Below are 18633 nucleotides of genomic sequence, written 5' to 3'. Positions count from 1 at the left end.
TCTTTTCTCTGCCATAGGTTGTGACTAGTTCCCAGAGTGCAGCTCCCATCTTGTCCAGTGTTTCTGTTGATCAGGTGCTTGTTGAGATGATTTGAGACGTCCCTGGGTCCATTCTGCCAGCCAGGTGTATGTTGGTGTGTGTTTGCAGCGTATGACTTGGGTTTGGAGTAGCTTGCATTCCAGCAGCCCTTTTTATTTGCTGTCCCAACTTGCCAGACGAGCATGTTTGGAGTTTGGAGCGCATTCAGGAAACCAATTTCCTAAAACGCTACTGTTGCTGTTGAGCTTGTAGTGACCTTGTCTTCCAGAGAGGGCTGCCAAAAGACTGCTCTAGCATCATGCTCTCTTTGAATTGCAGATTACTGTGATGCATTTTAAAACGCATTTTTGCTGAAAGTGCTGGCAACCACAATTTGAGATTCAGGATTTAAATAATTACACTACAGCTGTCCTCAGGCTTCTGTCCTTAGCACAGAGCTCATCGTTTTTTTTTCTTTTCTTTTTTTTTTTTTCCTTTTTTTTCCTCTTCTTTTTCTTCTTTTTGGCTGCATGAGTCAGCTGAATCTGTATTTAAAGTTTTAACATATATACACTCTCCTTCTTACATTTTAGGAGTGTTTCCTAAAATCACATATCCTTACATACAAATATTCCAGTATTGTGCTGTATAAACATTAAAAACAGTGACACAATGTTTTTGGTAACTTTTGTACAGTTTTGTAGAAATATGCTGGCTTATATGTCCATGAGGTTAATAACGTGTAAAAAGAAGCACTTATAGTGTCTAGATTCAATGAACATTGATCTGAAGAGCTTGAAGTGCTTCCTCACTCACTTCAGTAGATTTATGCTATAGGTGTACATTTGTACTATGGATTGGTCATATTTGCTTAAATGTGTGGAAGACTTGTTTGCTTGGAGATCATGGTTAACAGTTACATTTGAATCTGAGCACATATGTTGATATTGATGCTCCTGGGCTTTGCATTGGTTTAACCAGAATGCTGTGCCATTTATTGTGGATTTGGGAATGTCAGAATTTAGTTGGATTTATTCTGCTGTTTATTGATGCTGTCTTATTGCAATTTGTCACTCCGAAGCATGCCTTAACCATCGACATCTCACTAAAAATGCAGGTCCTACTGCAGATAGGCAAAATGACAACTACATATCAGGATAAACTACATCACAAAATGTGCATGTGTATAAATCATGAGTTAACCGTTAACAGCAATAAGCACCTGGTTGAGAATTAAACAATATTTATACCAATGGTTTTATTTTCTAAATTTTACTTGAGTTATAAAAGAGTAATAAACATATCAACCTGATTTTGTTACCCAAATGTGGCACTTTTTTATTTGCAAAACTAAATATCAGACTATACGCTGTAGGGCCATCAGGAACATCAGTGTGGTTGGAAGAGTCCATGTGCAGTGATTGTTGCAGCCTGTGTGTGTGTGTGTGTTAATTAGGTTTTGTGCTTGTGTTGTGCAGAATAAGATGTTTATCTACCGGGGAAAAGAGTACGAGCGGAGGGAGGATTTTGAGGCGAGGCTACTCACACAGTTCCCCAATGCTGAGAAGATGAAGACCACCACTGCCCCCAACGATGAGCTCCGCCTTTCCTCTGGCCAGTGTATCCTTCCATAGTGCTGACATGTTCACACACCACAATCACGTTTCCTTATTTTATAGCTGCATTTAAAATCTAGACCCATTTAAGGTGCTTCAGAACCTTTAAAGGTTTTATGCAGAGTGTTTGCCTATCAGACATTAGAGTCTAAGAAGCGTTAAGCATCCCAGAAAACATCTGGAGAACCATGTTTTCTAAAATTGTATATGGTTAATTGATGTAACATTTTTGCACAGTCATACAGTATAACAGCAGTACATAATATTCAAATACAATATGACCACTAGCTGAAGGAATAAGTCTGAATATAGTTTTAAATAGATAAATAAAGATAAATAGTCAACAAGTAGGAGTTTTAAGTAAAACAGCAAAGTATAGATTTGTGATTTTATTTTTATATATAAAAAACTGTTAGTGTGATTTAATTTTCTTGTTTGTTTTTTTTTTGTTTTTGTTTATCTGTGCAATAAAACTAAACATGCCTTATCATGGTATTTTGAGAGATTGAGGTTCAAAGAGCAGTAAAGTCAAAAAATCAGATACAACATCTCAAGTAATATTTGAATGTAAGCTTCTCATATATTCAGTGAGGTATAAATAACGTTCATATGTAATTATTCATATTACGTTTTCATTTGAGGTTTTAAAGTCTTTTTTTTTTTTTTTTTTTTTTTTAATCTCTAACCAAAATGCCAATTTAAATAGAAGCCTCATATCTCCGATAACGTGTGTTTTCCCATTTTCTTAACTCTGTGTGTAGATATTCAGTGTTTCACAGTGAAGCCATTACTCGAGCTTGCTCCCAAATTCCAAAACAAGCCTGTGTGTGAGCAGATAGTCAGGTATCATCATCATCATCCTCATTATTCATCTTCACAGAGCAGCATTCTTAAAGATCACACATTACAACACATTTTGGTCGTTAATTTTCCATCCAACTGAAAGGAAAAAGGAGCCACTTGATGGTTTGAAAACAAAACTGATCCTTTTGACCTTATTAGTAAAAGTCAACTGACTCTCGTCCACCTCTATACATTTTGGACGTAACCATGCACATGTCACTTGGGATAATTTTAACTAATAATACAATGCAATGTAGTACTGCCCCGACCTGCACCTTCAGCTATCATGTAGAGTAAATACTGAACCATTGTGTACTCTGCCATGTTATGAAACAAAACTCTAGTTCTAATTGCTTTTGCATGTTGTCTTTAAAATCATCGTCCTCCACGTTGCTTCACGTATAGAAACATGTTCGGCGTGGACAGATCATAATTTAATTAATTAGTCCAATTTTGTGGTAACTAATATAATTGAACTGAAAAGTATTACATGCTTATTATGTGCATTATGATGAGTGAGACTTCATGCATCTACAGTCTTTATCCTGATAATATTCCTATGAACTGTCATGTTCTCCCATCTCATGTAAAAGCATGTTTTGAGTCTGACTATCATCTTCATCGTAGTGTTTAAATGTGAGGGGGCTGTATGTTTTGCTAGCATAGTTTTGCTAGCATAGAGGTATATGAGAGTTTTTACACTGCATTTTTGCATTTGTTTCCACATGCCTTAAAGATTGTCAAGCATCTGGTCAAGTTGATTAATATGCCTAGTAAAAATTGTTCATCGCAACACCAAGACCACATCCTTGGGGCACACGCGTAATGTGACAGGATTCGGGGGGAAAAACTTCAAGTGGCTTTTGCCATTAACCAAATGCTACTTTTACACAAATGTATCTTATTGAAAGTTAATAGGGAGTAGAGTTTTTCTGTCTCTGGTGGTTGGACGAGTGAAGTTAACAAGAAAATAAAAAGTCTACTTAAACTGCCAGTGAATAAAAAATAAAAACCTGTTTGTTCGGATAAGTACTTGTCCTGGGAACCCATTGTAGCAATTTGAACACCCTGATATCTGCTAATCTTTGACATTGGCATGCTGATCATGCTGGCATTAACTTCACTTCACTTTACTTTAGCGCTTAAGCGTTTTAAATGACTAGTGATCATACAGAATCGTGAACAGGAAGGAATTAGTAGACAAATGATCAAACGCGAGAGGATCTCCTCTGTCCTCATACTTTATAAGCATTGAAGTAGCCGTGTGAGGAATGGTAAGGCTTTTTAAAGTTTAGTTCTTGGAGTGTAATTTTAGCAGAGCTCTGTGGCTGTCTCTGTATTCTTTCCTTCAGGGTGACACGTTTCTTGTTCTAGTCAAACACACTCTCCTAGATGAATGAAAAGCCTGCACACATTCCAGATGTACTTTGATCTGGCTGGCATTGAAATGCTGCTGACTTTTCGGTTTGATATTCATATTGCACAGTAATTACAAAATCTAATTCAAAAGCCTCAGAGACCAGATGGCGTTTATTTCCAGAGAGTGTGAGGAGGAGATATAAAAAAATAGGGGGGGGGGGGGGGGGGTGTTTTTGTGGCTCATTGTCAGGGGAGGTGCGCGTGTGTGTATATGTGTGTGTGTGTATATATATATATATATATATATATATATATATATATATATATATATATATATATTATATATTATATATATATATATATATATATATATATATATATTATATATTATATATATATATATATATATATATATATATATATATATATATATATATATATATATATAAATAATATAATATAATATAAGAGAAACACAGAGTGATCAGTTGTCAGTTCTTTAGTCTTGAGTGTCTGTCATACTTCTGGTTACTACATGCCCATCTTCTCCCTGCAGTCTTTTCATAAATAAATGAAGCCGATCCGTTGTGTTGCTGCAGGCGTTCGCCCTGCTCCTTATTCCAGCAGACAGGAGGTTCCTCTAGCCTCTGTGACAGTAGCCTCTATACACTGCCACTCCATCATATCTCATTCATCCGAGAGCTGACCCGGTGTCATGCTGTCAGACAGGAGAGATCAGTAACTCTAACTGCTGCTCTGCTCTCTCTTACAGCTTTTACACCATCAATGAGGTCATGAAGTTCCAGTACTCCAGACCCATCCGCAAAGGCGAGAAAGATCCGGATAACGAATTTGCTGTATGTATGGGTTTGTGATATGCTTGGGCAAGGGAAGGGAACGGGAATTGGGGCGGCTGGTGGTAGAGCGGGTCGTCCACTAATTCGGTTGGCGGTTCGATCCCCGGCCCACATGCTTCCGCACACCAACGTGTCTTTGGGCGAGACACTGAAGCCCAAGTTGCTCCCGATGGCAGGCTAGTACCTTGCGCAGCAGCTCTCCTGCCATGTGTGTGTGAATGAGAAACAGCGTAAAGCGCTTTGTAGAACCACAAAGGTTAAAAGGTGCTATATAAGTGCAGACCATTTAGCATGTACTGTATGCTGATACTCTAACAAAGCACACTGTCAGTGTGTTTATACAGGCAGAGTAAATCGATTTTAAGTTGTGAGATTTGAGATTTTTGCAGCCTAAACAACAGGGGGAAAAAATGTATTTTCCAACTGAAATCTGTTTAAAACATGAAATGTCAGACCACAGGATATTTATTCTGCTTTGAACAAACCATCTCTTGACAGTCATGAACGAAATTCTCAACTGACTCTCCGTATTATTTCAACAGATATTAATGTATTACTTATAATGATATTATTTTCTGTATTTCATCAAAAGAGTGTACAATTTTTAGGACATTGGAGGGTTGGCGAGTACTAAATAATTTCAGAGCACCAGCAAAAATCTTGTGAACAATATGATTATTGGGTTTTTTTTTTTTTTTTTTTTTAAATTGAGAAACAAATTTAAAAAGAAAAAGTTCCAGAATCTGAATGGCAAATTAGAACATGTGGACATAATTGTATGAAATTATATTGGCAACAGACATGCTGGTGGTTTGAATGCATTCAGTTTCAAAATCTACAGACATTCAGCTTTAAAAAAAAAAAAAAAAATTAAGAAATAAATCATATTTGTCAAGCCACCTGAAGGTTCAAGAGGAGTTCAAACCAATAACTGCTTTTTCTAAGTGGTCTGCCCTGTGCAGCCATTTCTCCGAGTCTATAATTGTACCCATTAACGTTTTTTTTTTTCTCTTTCCTTTTTTCTATTTGTGTTCATTTTTGTCATTTTGTTCTGTGTAATAGAATATGTGGATCGAAAGGACTACATATGTCACGGCCTACAAGCTCCCTGGGATCCTGCGCTGGTTTGAAGTCATCTCTGTGTCTGCAGTGAGTACACTGTCCCACTGTGTTCTCTGATTATTTTTTCCCTCAATTAAGTTCGAGATTTTCTTTTTCTAAAGCAGTAGGAACAAGAGTGTTGGAATAAGGTTTGCTTGTAGAAAGAAATTGGTATTGATTATTAGATCAGAATATAAAGTGTTATACTCGGTGGGTTTGAAAACGCCAAAAACGGCAAAAGAAATGGATTTGAGGCGTAATCTCACAGCATGACTAATTACTCAGTAAGTTTGTAGGAGTCCTTTTACTTGTCCTCAATTTAAAGTGCCTTTGAGGGTTGTAATAAATTAGAGGTGTGTGTGAGAGAGAGCAAGAGAGAGAAAGAGAAATCTGTTTTATCAGTATGAGAAAGTGGCCTGTTAGCACTATCCAATAGTTCCACATGTCCTCACTGAATCTCAGTTTTTGTGCTGAAGTTAACACTTTTGTGCCGATTAATTAGTCTGGATTGTGTTCTATAATAATTCAGGCCTTGATCAGGATTTTAGGGAAGCTTTATGACAAAGCAGCTTCGTTAGTTTCTCAGCTTGAGCTCTTCTCCCACGCAAATCTCACCCTCCTTCTCCCCTCTAAATCTTCCTATTTTTTCCCCTTTCCCCTTGTGTGTGTAGCTCAAGCTGATCTAGTTTCACTCATCTGATGCCCAGATTGCAGTGTTCAGTTGTCAGTTGATTCTTATCTTCTTTCTCACATAATCACAAACACAAATCCTCCTCTCCCCTACGCTCCCTCCGTCTTCATCGTGTGTGTTTTTGTGTATTTTTATCCATATTCAGATGTCGTTGTTTATTCTGATAATCCTCACGATGTTCTCATTAGCTATCTGCAGAACCGTGTGTTGTGGCCAGGAAAGACAGATTTGTTTCGGTCTCAGCTTCAGTGTGTCACAGTGTGGTGTGACATCCTTCTCGCAGACGGTGAATGAATAAGGGACAATCTGCAGTAAATATCCAGACGAACAGATTACCTTTTTAAACCTCTATCAGAAACAATAGGAGGGTTTTTTTTTTTTTTTTTTTTAAAGAGTTCAAACTGGATTAGACGTGACATTTTCCTTGTGATTTCTTTCGAAGCTTCATTTAAATCGAGTTATATAGCATCTTTTTTTGAGAAATCTTGACATTCATGCAGACTTTTCAGCATCTAAATTGTTTTCTTTGAAAGACACATTGGTCAAAGCAAAAGCAAATAAAATTCACATTTGAACAGCACATTAATTAAAGGAAACACAAATTTGCCAGTAGCCGTTAATTTGCTTCGAGCTCAGTTCATTCAGGTGATCTTTAATACATTGAGTTCCTGAACCTGTAGAACAGATAAGGGCAGGAAAAAAAAATCTCTTTTTTTTTCAGGAAAAGTGGAGGAACTGCTAATTAGTTAACAGCAGTCACCCTTGAGCTTTGCTTTGCCATTTCCTTAATTTCTCTTGTTACTTATAGTTGAAAAACTAAGATACAATCTTAGAAAACTAAGCACCCTTAAGAATCAGTAAAAGATATGTGTGTCCCTACAGAGTGTTTATCTTTTAGAGTTCGAAGTAGAAATATTTTTTAGAAATCTAAGAACACTTAATTTATCCGATGAGGCCTTATAGAACTAGCTAACAAACCTGTCGTGATAAATTTAAAGAAATTTGAAATCACAAACTTTATATGTTTTCTGTGCCTTAAGTCAGGTGATTTGATATGAATTTGCCAACATGAGTCCTTGCTGGGCCTAGCATTAGCTAAAAACATCGTCGTATCAGGACCTCATAGGACATTTCTTGAATTAGTTTTTTTTTTACTTTATCTATGTGAAAAAATATTGAGGTGAATATCTGGTGTGGCTGCTGCTTTCTTCTGCTTTGATTTCCTACTTTTAATATTGAAGTCTGCGTACCTCTGTGTTTACAGGAAGAGATTAGCCCTCTGGAGAACGCCATAGAGACCATGCAACTGACCAATGAGAAGATCAACAACATGGTCCAGCGCCATCTCAGTGACCCCAACCTTCCCATCAACCCCCTGTCCATGCTGCTCAATGGCATTGTGGACCCCGCTGTCATGGGTGGCTTTGCTAACTATGAAAAGGTGAGAACCACGTTTTTACCAAAGAGAAAGGAATAATTGGAATAACTAGGGTTAAACGCTTCATGCTAAATGATAAAAGTGTAACAAATATAAAATGCTATGAAGACTGTTCATCTACTAATGCATTTTAGCTTTGGTGAAATGGCTCGTTGAGAATAATTGTCTTGTTAATTGAAGCAGCAATATCTAATTCATTTGTTTATATACCTGCATGATGTCTCCAAAGGAACTAATCACTCAAGTGCTGCAGGAATCAAAACGAATGCAATAATAAAACATGAAGTGCCATCAAGGAAGTAGCAAAAAGCTCAGCGTGCACTCTGATGACTGTTTACTTCTGTTTTATCTATTATTCACTCAAAACGATGAAACCACATTGGAGATAACGGAGAGGTTTATTTATTTATTTTTTTAATTTTTTGGAGGGGCGGTTGGGGGGGTTCCAAGAGAAAATAAATCCTCTTCAGCATTTATCAGTGTTTTAAAATGATTTTGCTTGGATTTGTCAAATACATCTAAATTAGGATAATGTGCTCAAATTGCCTCTAATAGGCTTCTACACAGCTTAAAACTGCACCTAATTTCAGGTTCAGAACGATCTTATGCAAACACGCACGCATAAAAACAGAGTGAATTTGAATGTCTGCTTTAACATTCGCTGACTTAATATTCTTATATATAAGCATATTCTGTATCTTTTATATAAGCATAATATTCTTATTTAACTATTAGTTTCATATCCAAAATTGTGGCTGACTTATGTGTTGTTCAGTCTGAAAGGCAGACAGATTGGACATGAAGGTGCACTGCACACATTTATGAATTCTCAGGTAATAATGTCTTGAGAACTCAACAATACACACAACACTGAAACAGAACTGAGACAATGTAATAGTCCCAGGCAAGTGAGAAGACTACTGGTCTCTTTTCCTTTAACTGGTCTTACTATAAGATGAAAATAATATCTCAACTGCTGGGAAATATTGCCTCACTCCACTTGCGATATGATATAGTTTCAAGAAGCATTTTTGCCCGGTCTGCACTCTGTAAAAGTCTATATGATGTAATATTTGTGTTTTATATTCCTTTAGAAGCATGCACAATGTGAGTGTTCTTCTACCTACTAGAAAAAAAATGTTTCTCTTACTATTTCTGCCTTTTAGATCAGAATTATTTTATTAGTTCCCCACAAAAGACAAATCTAAATCACTGACTTGTTTAGGAAAAATCTGATAATTAGCTACAAAATGAGCATGATCATATTTAGCATTAGTTAGTATTCCGTTCCCCCCCCCCCCCCTCTATTCCCATTTGAATAGAATACGGAAAGCTTAAAGGTATTACTATTTGAGTGCTATATTTATATCAGGGTAACACTGAAGCCCGTATTCATAATGTATTATGAATTCAAAACACAGGCTAATAATAATGCTATTGTTTCTATCATAAAAACGGACTATTGAGACTTGTATGGTGGCACTCATTTATTTATTTATTTATTTATTTATTTATTTGCCTAAAATTTATTTTTTAAAAGGAGAATACTGCATTTAATGTCTTATTTAACTTGAAGCACGAGAGAAAACCAGGATAGTGAGAAGGAGACTATTTATACCTATTGTAATGTAAGTGATAATTTGTTCCATGGTTCTGCAACATTGAACTATAAATGGATTGTAATTGATGGCAAATAGCTTTGGTATAAGAGGAATAGCTCACTTCAGGATGTGGGTTTTTTTTTGTTTGTTTTTTTTTTGTTTTTTTTTGTTTTTTTTTAAATCAACTTCAGCATGGTAACAGCTCCCAACTGTTGATTATTGTCCTGTGACAATACAATCTGTTCTTTTATTCTTTACCACATATGTAACATAAGCCTGTAAAGTAGTTATAGACTATAGACTATTTGGCTTTATAATGTCAAGTTATGTGACATAATCTGTTCTTAACAGCATTGTCGACACTAGACTTGGAATAATGCTTTGTAACATATACGTTTGGTTTCTCAAATTGTACTCAAGGTAGCTCTCAAAAAGAAGAGATAAATGGAGCATTATGCCAGGATTTATTCCGTTTTTTTTGTCTGTGTGATGGTAAAAACGTTGTTGTGAACAGGTATGAGACATTATGTAACACCCCAAGTAGTCCTGGCTCTCCTTACACAACATTAGCAAAGGAGTATTTTAAAATCAACCCTGCCACAGTTGGCTCAGTGCTGACCCATGATGGCAAATGAACGCTTTTCATAACTGCCAACGGTATGCGAGCATTAGTTAAGTGGATTCACATTTGGCTGAAAGTCTATTGGCCCTGGTGGCCCAAAGTTAACCCAATGGACAAAATGATGTGGGCTTAATGTTGGCCCAGTGGAATGCTTGATGTTGGCCCAACTTCAGTTTGCTATCTGGGACATGAAATGAAAAGCTTTAGAATGTTACTTATGTGACTATAACAGGTATGCAAGGTATTGTTGTTGTTGTTGTTGTTGTTATTATTATTATTGTTGTTGTTGTTATAAGGTATTATTTTTGGTATATAGCACGTTATAACTATCGTCGGAAGTGTTATACAAATATGTAGTTATATGTAGTTAGAATAAACTCAAAGCCGGCTCTCTCAATCTTGTCGTCTGCAGGCATTTTTCACAGAGAAGTACATCCAGGAGCACCCCGAGGACAAGGAGAAGATTGACAAGCTGAAGGACCTGATCGCCTGGCAGGTACAACCTTTACAGTTCTTCCTGTCCCAAAGCCAAGACTGATCTTAAACAACTTACAGATTAAATAAATAAATAAATAAAAACATCCAGAGACCCTCCTGACAATACCACTAATAACTACTAAAGAGTTAACTAGCATCAAGTGTGCCTAAGTCTTATTTCCCTCTATGGGGCCTGTAAGCCGATAACACACTGGGGATGATGTCATAAAGATAATAGATGGGAATGATAGTTAGCTGCCTAACTTGGACTAACCTATGAGGATTTTTGAGCGGATGATTATTCAAATATCAGTGAAAATTCCTAATCCTCACTGTTGCATAGCATAGATATCCATAAATGTTCAAAATATTTTCTGCCTACACTGGAGACAACTTTACAGAATATCAGAGATTTATAAACAATGATCATCTGCTAATGAACGCATAATGCTAGCTAGATTTTAATATACAGTAAGATTTGACAACAGAATGTTTTAGAAAATCGCCGAGTATGATCACTAAACTAACATACTCAGAAATTCTTAATGGCTTAATCTTTACGTCCATGTGTGGCCTAAAAGACATAACCTCTGGTCTGGTTTGAGTTATTTTACTAGAGAGATGTGCCATATTTCACTCCTTTACAACTTCCAAGATAGGTATCTTTGTATTATCTCAATTTACAGCTCCTTCCTAGAGATAAATCTATTCAATCACCCACTTGTCATTTTGCTTTAGTCATTTTGCTTGTTTTATTTATCAGTCTGGAATAACAGGTTTCAGCAGGAAAGTAAAATGTGCACTAATAAAGTATCAAACACAAGAAAATGCCACGAGAGCTCATAACACAGTTAAAAAGAAAGTATCTGGAAGATGCTCCAGCATATGTTCTCACAAATGTTCAGCCAAAGCAGCATATGCTTCAGTGCAATTTTTCATTACACCTATAAATATATGTAATTGCCGCAATCGGTCTTGTTTTCAGAGTTCTGGTAATTATTTAGTGTATGCATGGTCAGGTGTCGAGCTGAGTAGAGACAGTGGCAGTCAGATTTCTACACAAAAAAGTTTGTGTGTGTGTATTCTAAATAATAGTGGAGAGTAAAAACGACCCACCAAAGCTTCACTTCCCAGGTCTATAAATAATGCCCACTATAATTCATAGGACGTTGTCATGAATCCTGTATTCATAATGCTTTATGAATTAATGTATACCATCTTATATAGCATCCAGAATAGAACAGTTTGTACAGCACGAGTAGATTCTTTTTTTGGATGCATAATGCATTCTAATATCTGTGCAGTAGAACTTTTTAAACACTAATGTTGTAATGTATTATAAGTTGCAGTACTAATACTATATCAGAGTGTTGCAACTTTAGTGTCTTATGTACAGTTATTATAATGTAATGTATTCTGACATTGTAAAGTCATAAGCTCATGCTTTTTAAAGTGTTCTGTATCAAAGTAACTCGTGTGCCTATATACAGGCTCATGTCAGATATGTTAAGGTTTCATGCATTATATATAACTGTTATAAATAAATGTATAATGCATTAAGAATATAGGATTTATAGGAAGTGGTAGAACACGTTTATTTTTCTTGGGTTTTTCTTGGGTTTTTTTTTTTAGGGAGTGGTTAACACGTTTCCTCCGAGACACATGAACACACAGGCACACTACTTCTAATGGCCCTGAACAGTAGCTTGAATCCTTGCGTACTTGCTTATTGACTCTGTGTAGTGTGCACATCCGTAGTCTGTTTAAATGCACTTGCATATTTAGCTCACTCATACATTTGGATTATGTTAGCCACCACTATTTTAGGCTAGTTAATTGTGTATTCAAGCAACCAAACATGTGACTGACCAAGCATATTGTAGCTTACCTCATGTTCTACTTAATGAACTTATGATTTGTCCACATATGATCTATAATAATGTCCAATTTTAACTATTTCCAAAACATTCTTCCCTTTGTATCATGTGTCTTTAGCTTGTTCACTGCTGTGTGTGTGATCGATTTCATGAGTTCTCCCCTTGTGCAGGTTGTTATCTGCTCTAGGGCACATGTCATACACACTTACACTCAACTCATGACCGTCCTCACTGTGTTATAGGTGCTGAAGTACTTTCTGCCTTTATAGATGCGCAAGGGAGGAAAATGACATGTAGAGGCCATTTTGTGGCGTGGCAGGCAGTCTATAATGACTCGAACAGAGCCTGAGGTTTTGAGAGAAACTGCATAGGCAGCAGTCACTGGTTCATAGAGTAGCAATAGGACTGATTTTCCCAACCTGCAGTATATGTGGGTCAGGGATATGACTTGGCAAAAAAAAAAAAGTTTAATCAGATTTAGCACTTATTGGTTTTATGTGTATGATACTCTAAATAATATACTCTAGCTTGCTGCTCATTGGGATATATTTATTTTCAGACTCTAACTCATTCCGCATGTTAATTCAGAGATAATTAATTAGAAAAGGGTTTGCGGTGAACATGAGCCAGTCACAATCTTGGGAAAATTGACCTGGCAATCATCTGGAGCGCCACTTAGGACAACTTTCCGGGAAATTATCTCATGTGTAAGACTCATGTGTAAACAGAAGCTAATCCATTTTTTTAGGGAAAGAGGATGATGTCTTCTTAATATTCATCCTATGACATGTTGACTCTGTGTCAGACCAAATATGAATAACACGCACCGTTAGAAAAGCCAAATCACAGAAGAGGAAAGGATGCGGTACGTAAGATATATTTGTTTTGGAGATCACTCGCTTTTGCACCTGGGTGAATTTCGACTTGTGAATTTCATTCGTGTGCGCCTGTAGAAATCATTTATGCTGATAGCCTGGAGCTGTCTCTTCCATAGACGTACACTAGGGGTTTTTGTGGTAAAATTGTTATTGTTTTTATGTTTTGTTTAGTTTTGTTCTTTCCCCCTCCTCTTGTTAACAATATTCACACCTCTGGAAGCGACTGGTGTAAAACTTTAAGTCACCAAAAAAGGAGAAAATGAGCAAAGGTCTGGAAATTGGAGGAATTCATAAATTAACAAAGTTGATCATTAGGCTGAGGACAAAATTCTTTGTGAAATGAATGGAATAGTCCGGGATGTGCAAATTACCAGCTGAATCCAAGAATGTGGCTAAAGCAGAGGGGGAAAATGCAGTTGATAAACGGTTTGAAACACAAATCCATTGTGAGATGGATAATGGAACTATTCTTATTCCAGTAAAAAAAAAAAACATGTGTAGGCTACAGGTTTGAATAACACAAGGCTCCAGTAAGTGCATGTCCCAGGATTTCAGTGTGAAAACACTTATTTCTTCTACCATCTTGTCAAAATTCATGATGTTGCATGAATAGATTTGACCTGTTGACAGATTGAACTGTTGACAATTGATGGCTCTAATTCACAAAGCCACAAAAGTGAGCAAAAAAGAAACAAGAAAGTGTACAAAACATGACTCAATATCTCATATTTAACATATCTGTATGTTAATCAGAATAAATTGAGACGTACTCAGAATGAAAGTAGCGTAATTGGGTAACATTCAAAGACTCCACTTTCACTCCGTATTCCTGCATGAAAGTGATTGTGTCAGGACGGTCCCTTTTATTTCCAAGAATATTGAAAGACAGGTGCGGATACAGGTTCAGGTTTCTCTTTATTTGCATGCATTCAGCACTTCTGGGTTAAGAGCCAAGCTAATCCTGAAGCTGCACTGCTACGCCTTGTGAATGTGGAAAAGCTTGCACAGGCATATATTTACCACTTACATATTTTTGAAAGCATTTTAATATTGTGTGATCTGTGTTTTCCTATGCTTAAAGCATTTTTGAAGGAAATCTCAAACCACTTCACCCATTCAGTTGGTGTTTCAATGCTGAGCGTTGAAAACGGAGCGAAATGAAAGGATCTTGGAGGTGTTCCAGGTTTGAAGGATTAATCCAGGGTTTTTCAACCTACGCAATTGCTACTAATAAGAATATCAGTGTGTATTAGGGAGGGGAAAAAAAAGTTTAATGATGGATGTCTAAAGGAAGATATTCAATCAATATTAGAATACATATAACACAGACTATTACGCTAAATCAGAAAAGGTCTTAGGATGGGACTAAATGAGAGCAAGTTCTGCTTAAGCTGTTCTTTAATAGTTTCCATCACTGGCTGGAACAAGTACCTGATATTCATCAAACCCAAATTAACTACATTGCTCACTTATAACCACAAATACTTCCCTCTGAAAAACTAGTTCTATCTCTAGAAGGATGAACAATACAGATTTAATGTAATTGGTAAAGACCTGTGTTGAAGAATACCTGCAAATGTTCTGTGTAGAAATGTTTATTGACACACCAACAACTGCTCTTAGACTTTATAAGTACAAATAAAGTTACATAGAGCTTAGAGTGGAACAAATGATGGACTATTCCTTTAACTGAGCATTTCTGCTTTAAATACTACATAAACCTCTAGGGGTGTTATCTCATCTAGACATTAGTGTTTTTGTATACTGCATTATTGATTATTTATTTATTTATTTATTTATTTATTTAAATCCTCCTCATTTGTGCAAATAAATACAAATAAATGAAACCCTGCAAGCCCATGTGTGTGTATTGGGCTCATACTAATACTAGAGCTACAGAAGTTGGATGGAAGAATAGAAAACAGGCCAGAAGAAGAGGATTTATGCATTCAGCCATCTTCAGTAAGTGATTTATCCAGGTCAGGGTCATGGTGGATCACGAGTCTATCCTGGGATCACCGGTATGAGGCAGGAACATAGTCTGGATGTGTTGCCAGTCTATCGCAGAGGAGAGAAAATGTAATTGTGAAAACTATCAGATAACTAGAATGGAATCTTAAAATTGATGTGTGGTTCAAACTGCACTAAACAAATGAAGCCTGGATGGACCTAAAAGTGCATAATTTTCTGACCATTAAACCAGGGTGTTTTGTAAACAGCCGCACCCACTGACCGGTTTTAGAAATGATCAATGCATCAAGCAGCGTGAAACACCCTGGACTTGGTATTTGATGCTTGGCTGTGGATAACCTGTAATTATGTCTAAAGTGAGTCAGGATCTGTGTTGAGACGTGATCAGGCAGCTGATTGCTATGCATTGCGTCAGCTGCTAGTGGCAGACGTTTGCGTTTTCTGTCTCATATCTCTCAGTAACGTGGCTTGGGCATTATATTTGCCACAAAAACTCAATTCCTCTTGCTTTTAGATTTGAAGGAAATGGGGTTTTGCACAGTGTTGTCAAACTGTGTTTCTAGTAAACACCATTTAGACGTCTGCAGAACTATTTCTTATATGTCGTGTTTTTGAAATTGCGTAGGCTATTCAGGTGCTTTTAAAATCAGCCGAAAATAGGATGTGTTGCATTTGATTGATGCGCCTGGATGAAGGCTTGTGCTAAATCCATAGTAATACATACTGCCCTGCAATATGTCTTGCAAATAAACATTCGCCCTGTGTTAGATTGCTCTGCCTGTTTTATGTATCAGAGTTTAGAGCGCAACACAGGAGACATATCAAATACTTACAGGGATGTGATGAAGCAGGATTCAGCGTTTTTTCTGGATTCACTGTGACCCTGGATTGGTCGAAATGAGACTGAAGCTAAACTACCGGCTAGCTTCTTTACATTTCCCTTTCTGAATGCATCACATCCAAAAAAAAAAAAAAAAAAAAGTGCAACACCGAAATACAGATTTAAGACTTACAAACCCCTGACAAATCAATCAGATCTGAGAGGCAAGTATTTAGATCGGTGATACCGAGCCAGACGAGATTCACATCTCACACAATGTGGGTTTGATAGGGACAGGGGGGGGGTTGTGCTATCTTTTTTCCATGTATCTGAGGACAGTTTTTAGAAACCATACACCACTGGTAGATCTTAATGTAGCCTCATGTACAGTCTCTTAAGAAAATCCCAGTAAAGGGAAGAGCTCTGGTTATTACCTCTGAAGCATCCTGGCTGTCTAGAACCAAAGCTTAAATATTAATCCTGGAGCTGTCCACTTCAGGAAGTGCTTTCTTTTACCATTCCCCCGTTTATAGGTGTTAACCCGATAAGTGTGGGGTACCATCCCCCACTTAGGACTGGGTAATTATTTCGGGTGAAAATTCTACAGTGCCGGACAGATTGCTGGCATTAAGAGGGGAAATGATTTAGATTATCAGGATGTCTTTCACTCAGATTGGAATGGGTTCCCTTTTGAGTCTGGTTCCTTTCAAGGTTTCTTCCTCATGTCTTCACATGGAGTTTTTCCAAGCCACTGTCGCTTCTGGCTCGCTCATTAAGATCTAAATATAAACCGGATTTCTGTAAAGCTGCTTTGTGACGATGTATATTGTTAAAAGTGCTTTACACATGAAATTGAGTTGAGATTGAAGCATTATTCACAGAAAATTTCCCTTTAGAACCACAGTTTAGTCAGGGCAGAAACTGGAAATAAACGTTGAAGGTTGAACATTCTGAACATAACTATAATAATAAGAATGCAGTTTTTATAAAACTGTTTTTAAAAAGATATAATTTCTTTCAATGATTTACTGTTTATTACTTATTTACATAGTTATAGCAGAACTGTTTTGTATTTTGCACATTGTATATATAGCCACAGAGTGTTTTTGATTGGTATGTACAACTTGGTATAAAAACTCCTGTTTTGTATGTGTGCTTCATTTCAGATCCCATACCTGGCAGAAGGTGTGCGTATTCACGGTGAGAAGGTGACCGAGGCCCTGCGACCATTCCACGACCGTCTTGAAGCATGCTTCAAACAGTTAAAAGAGAAGGTGGAGAAACAGTACGGTGTGAAATCGCTGGTAAGAACAAACTGAATTTGAGTTTCTCTCCAGCCCTGCTTTAAAAACCACCATCATTATATACTTGGGTATGATTAATAGGATTCTTCCTGAATTAATTCCAATTAATTAAAATATGCCCGTATTATCTCACTTATTTAATATGTTAAAGGTCATTTAAAGGTCCTTCTAGAAGCTGCATTAAGCTCGGTCATATTCTCAGTTTTCTAAATATAAAAGTAAAGATTCCCTGACCTCTGACCACAGGACCACTACAGTCACATTGCAGGTAAGAGTGACACAAATCCAACATTGTTTCTTGTGTGACATGGATGTGTATTTTTGAGGTAACCACATGGTGTTGAATCTTGCAAGATTTATGTGCATTGACTGGAGTCATTGATTGTTACTATAGTAATACGACCCTTTCTGTTTCTCTCAAAAAAGAAGTTAAACCATCAAGCCTGCGTTCTAACAGAAAGAGAGCAGATCCAAATTTGTCGTTTTGATACAAATGTTTTGAGAACTGTATAAAAGTAGCCTGCTGGCTGCGAAAATAGCATCATGGTGAGGAACGGCAAAATAATAAAAAAATGACATCGCTAATTGAGATTTTACCTGACCTATTTCAAACAGATCAAGAAGAAAATATAAAACTTTCTCTTTGTCTTTATCTAATCAAAAACAGGAGAAAAAAGAATGCAGGATTCCCGACAGAAAAGGCACCCCTAGGGTTTCTAGACAGTTATAAAGAGCACAATTATCTGATGTCTGACATCTACGTGTACTCGCATGAAAAATTACACAAACTGATAAAGTGCCATCTTGTCTCATACACATTCAATCATAAAGCTTACACATGTTGTTTACTAAGTTTTAAGTTTGAGTATAGAGCTAAACATCGACAAGAGTACAACACGAGCATACAGCTGGGGTGTCAGCTCTTACCTTGACTGATGCAATGAACTCAAAACTGCCGCCATTGTCGCCCGGATCCTCCGAGTCGTGTTTTTCTGAAACAGCGATGGCATTCCCGGCCTTTCCAGTCCGTGTGTTGAATCTGTTCCTCATCTTACTAATGTGAATGAATTTTTACTAATGCAAATTAATTCAGCTCACTAATCATCCTGCCTCAGGCTACAAAATGCTAGTTTGACCTCGCAGCTATTTTAAACAGATT

At 36.9% G+C, this 18633-nt stretch overlaps 1 protein-coding gene across 2 annotated transcripts in view; it reads left to right on the top strand.

Annotated features, from left to right (window-relative positions):
* dock1 (dedicator of cytokinesis 1) overlaps window positions 1-18633 on the top strand; it is a 284293-nt gene that overhangs the window by 254322 nt on the left and 11338 nt on the right. For both annotated transcript variants that reach the window (XM_053685217.1, XM_017483522.3), the window contains exons 41-47: window positions 1498-1639; window positions 2397-2478; window positions 4610-4694; window positions 5757-5843; window positions 7751-7927; window positions 10560-10643; window positions 17337-17474. In XM_053685217.1, coding sequence (XP_053541192.1) covers window positions 1498-1639; window positions 2397-2478; window positions 4610-4694; window positions 5757-5843; window positions 7751-7927; window positions 10560-10643; window positions 17337-17474 — 795 coding nt within the window. The remainder of the gene's footprint in view (window positions 1-1497; window positions 1640-2396; window positions 2479-4609; window positions 4695-5756; window positions 5844-7750; window positions 7928-10559; window positions 10644-17336; window positions 17475-18633) is intronic.

This window comes from Ictalurus punctatus, chromosome 13 (genome assembly GCF_001660625.3).
Source record: "Ictalurus punctatus breed USDA103 chromosome 13, Coco_2.0, whole genome shotgun sequence".
NCBI lineage: Eukaryota > Metazoa > Chordata > Actinopteri > Siluriformes > Ictaluridae > Ictalurus > Ictalurus punctatus.
The sequence above is the reverse complement of the archived record's forward strand: the minus strand, read 5'-3'. Positions and strand labels throughout refer to the sequence as shown.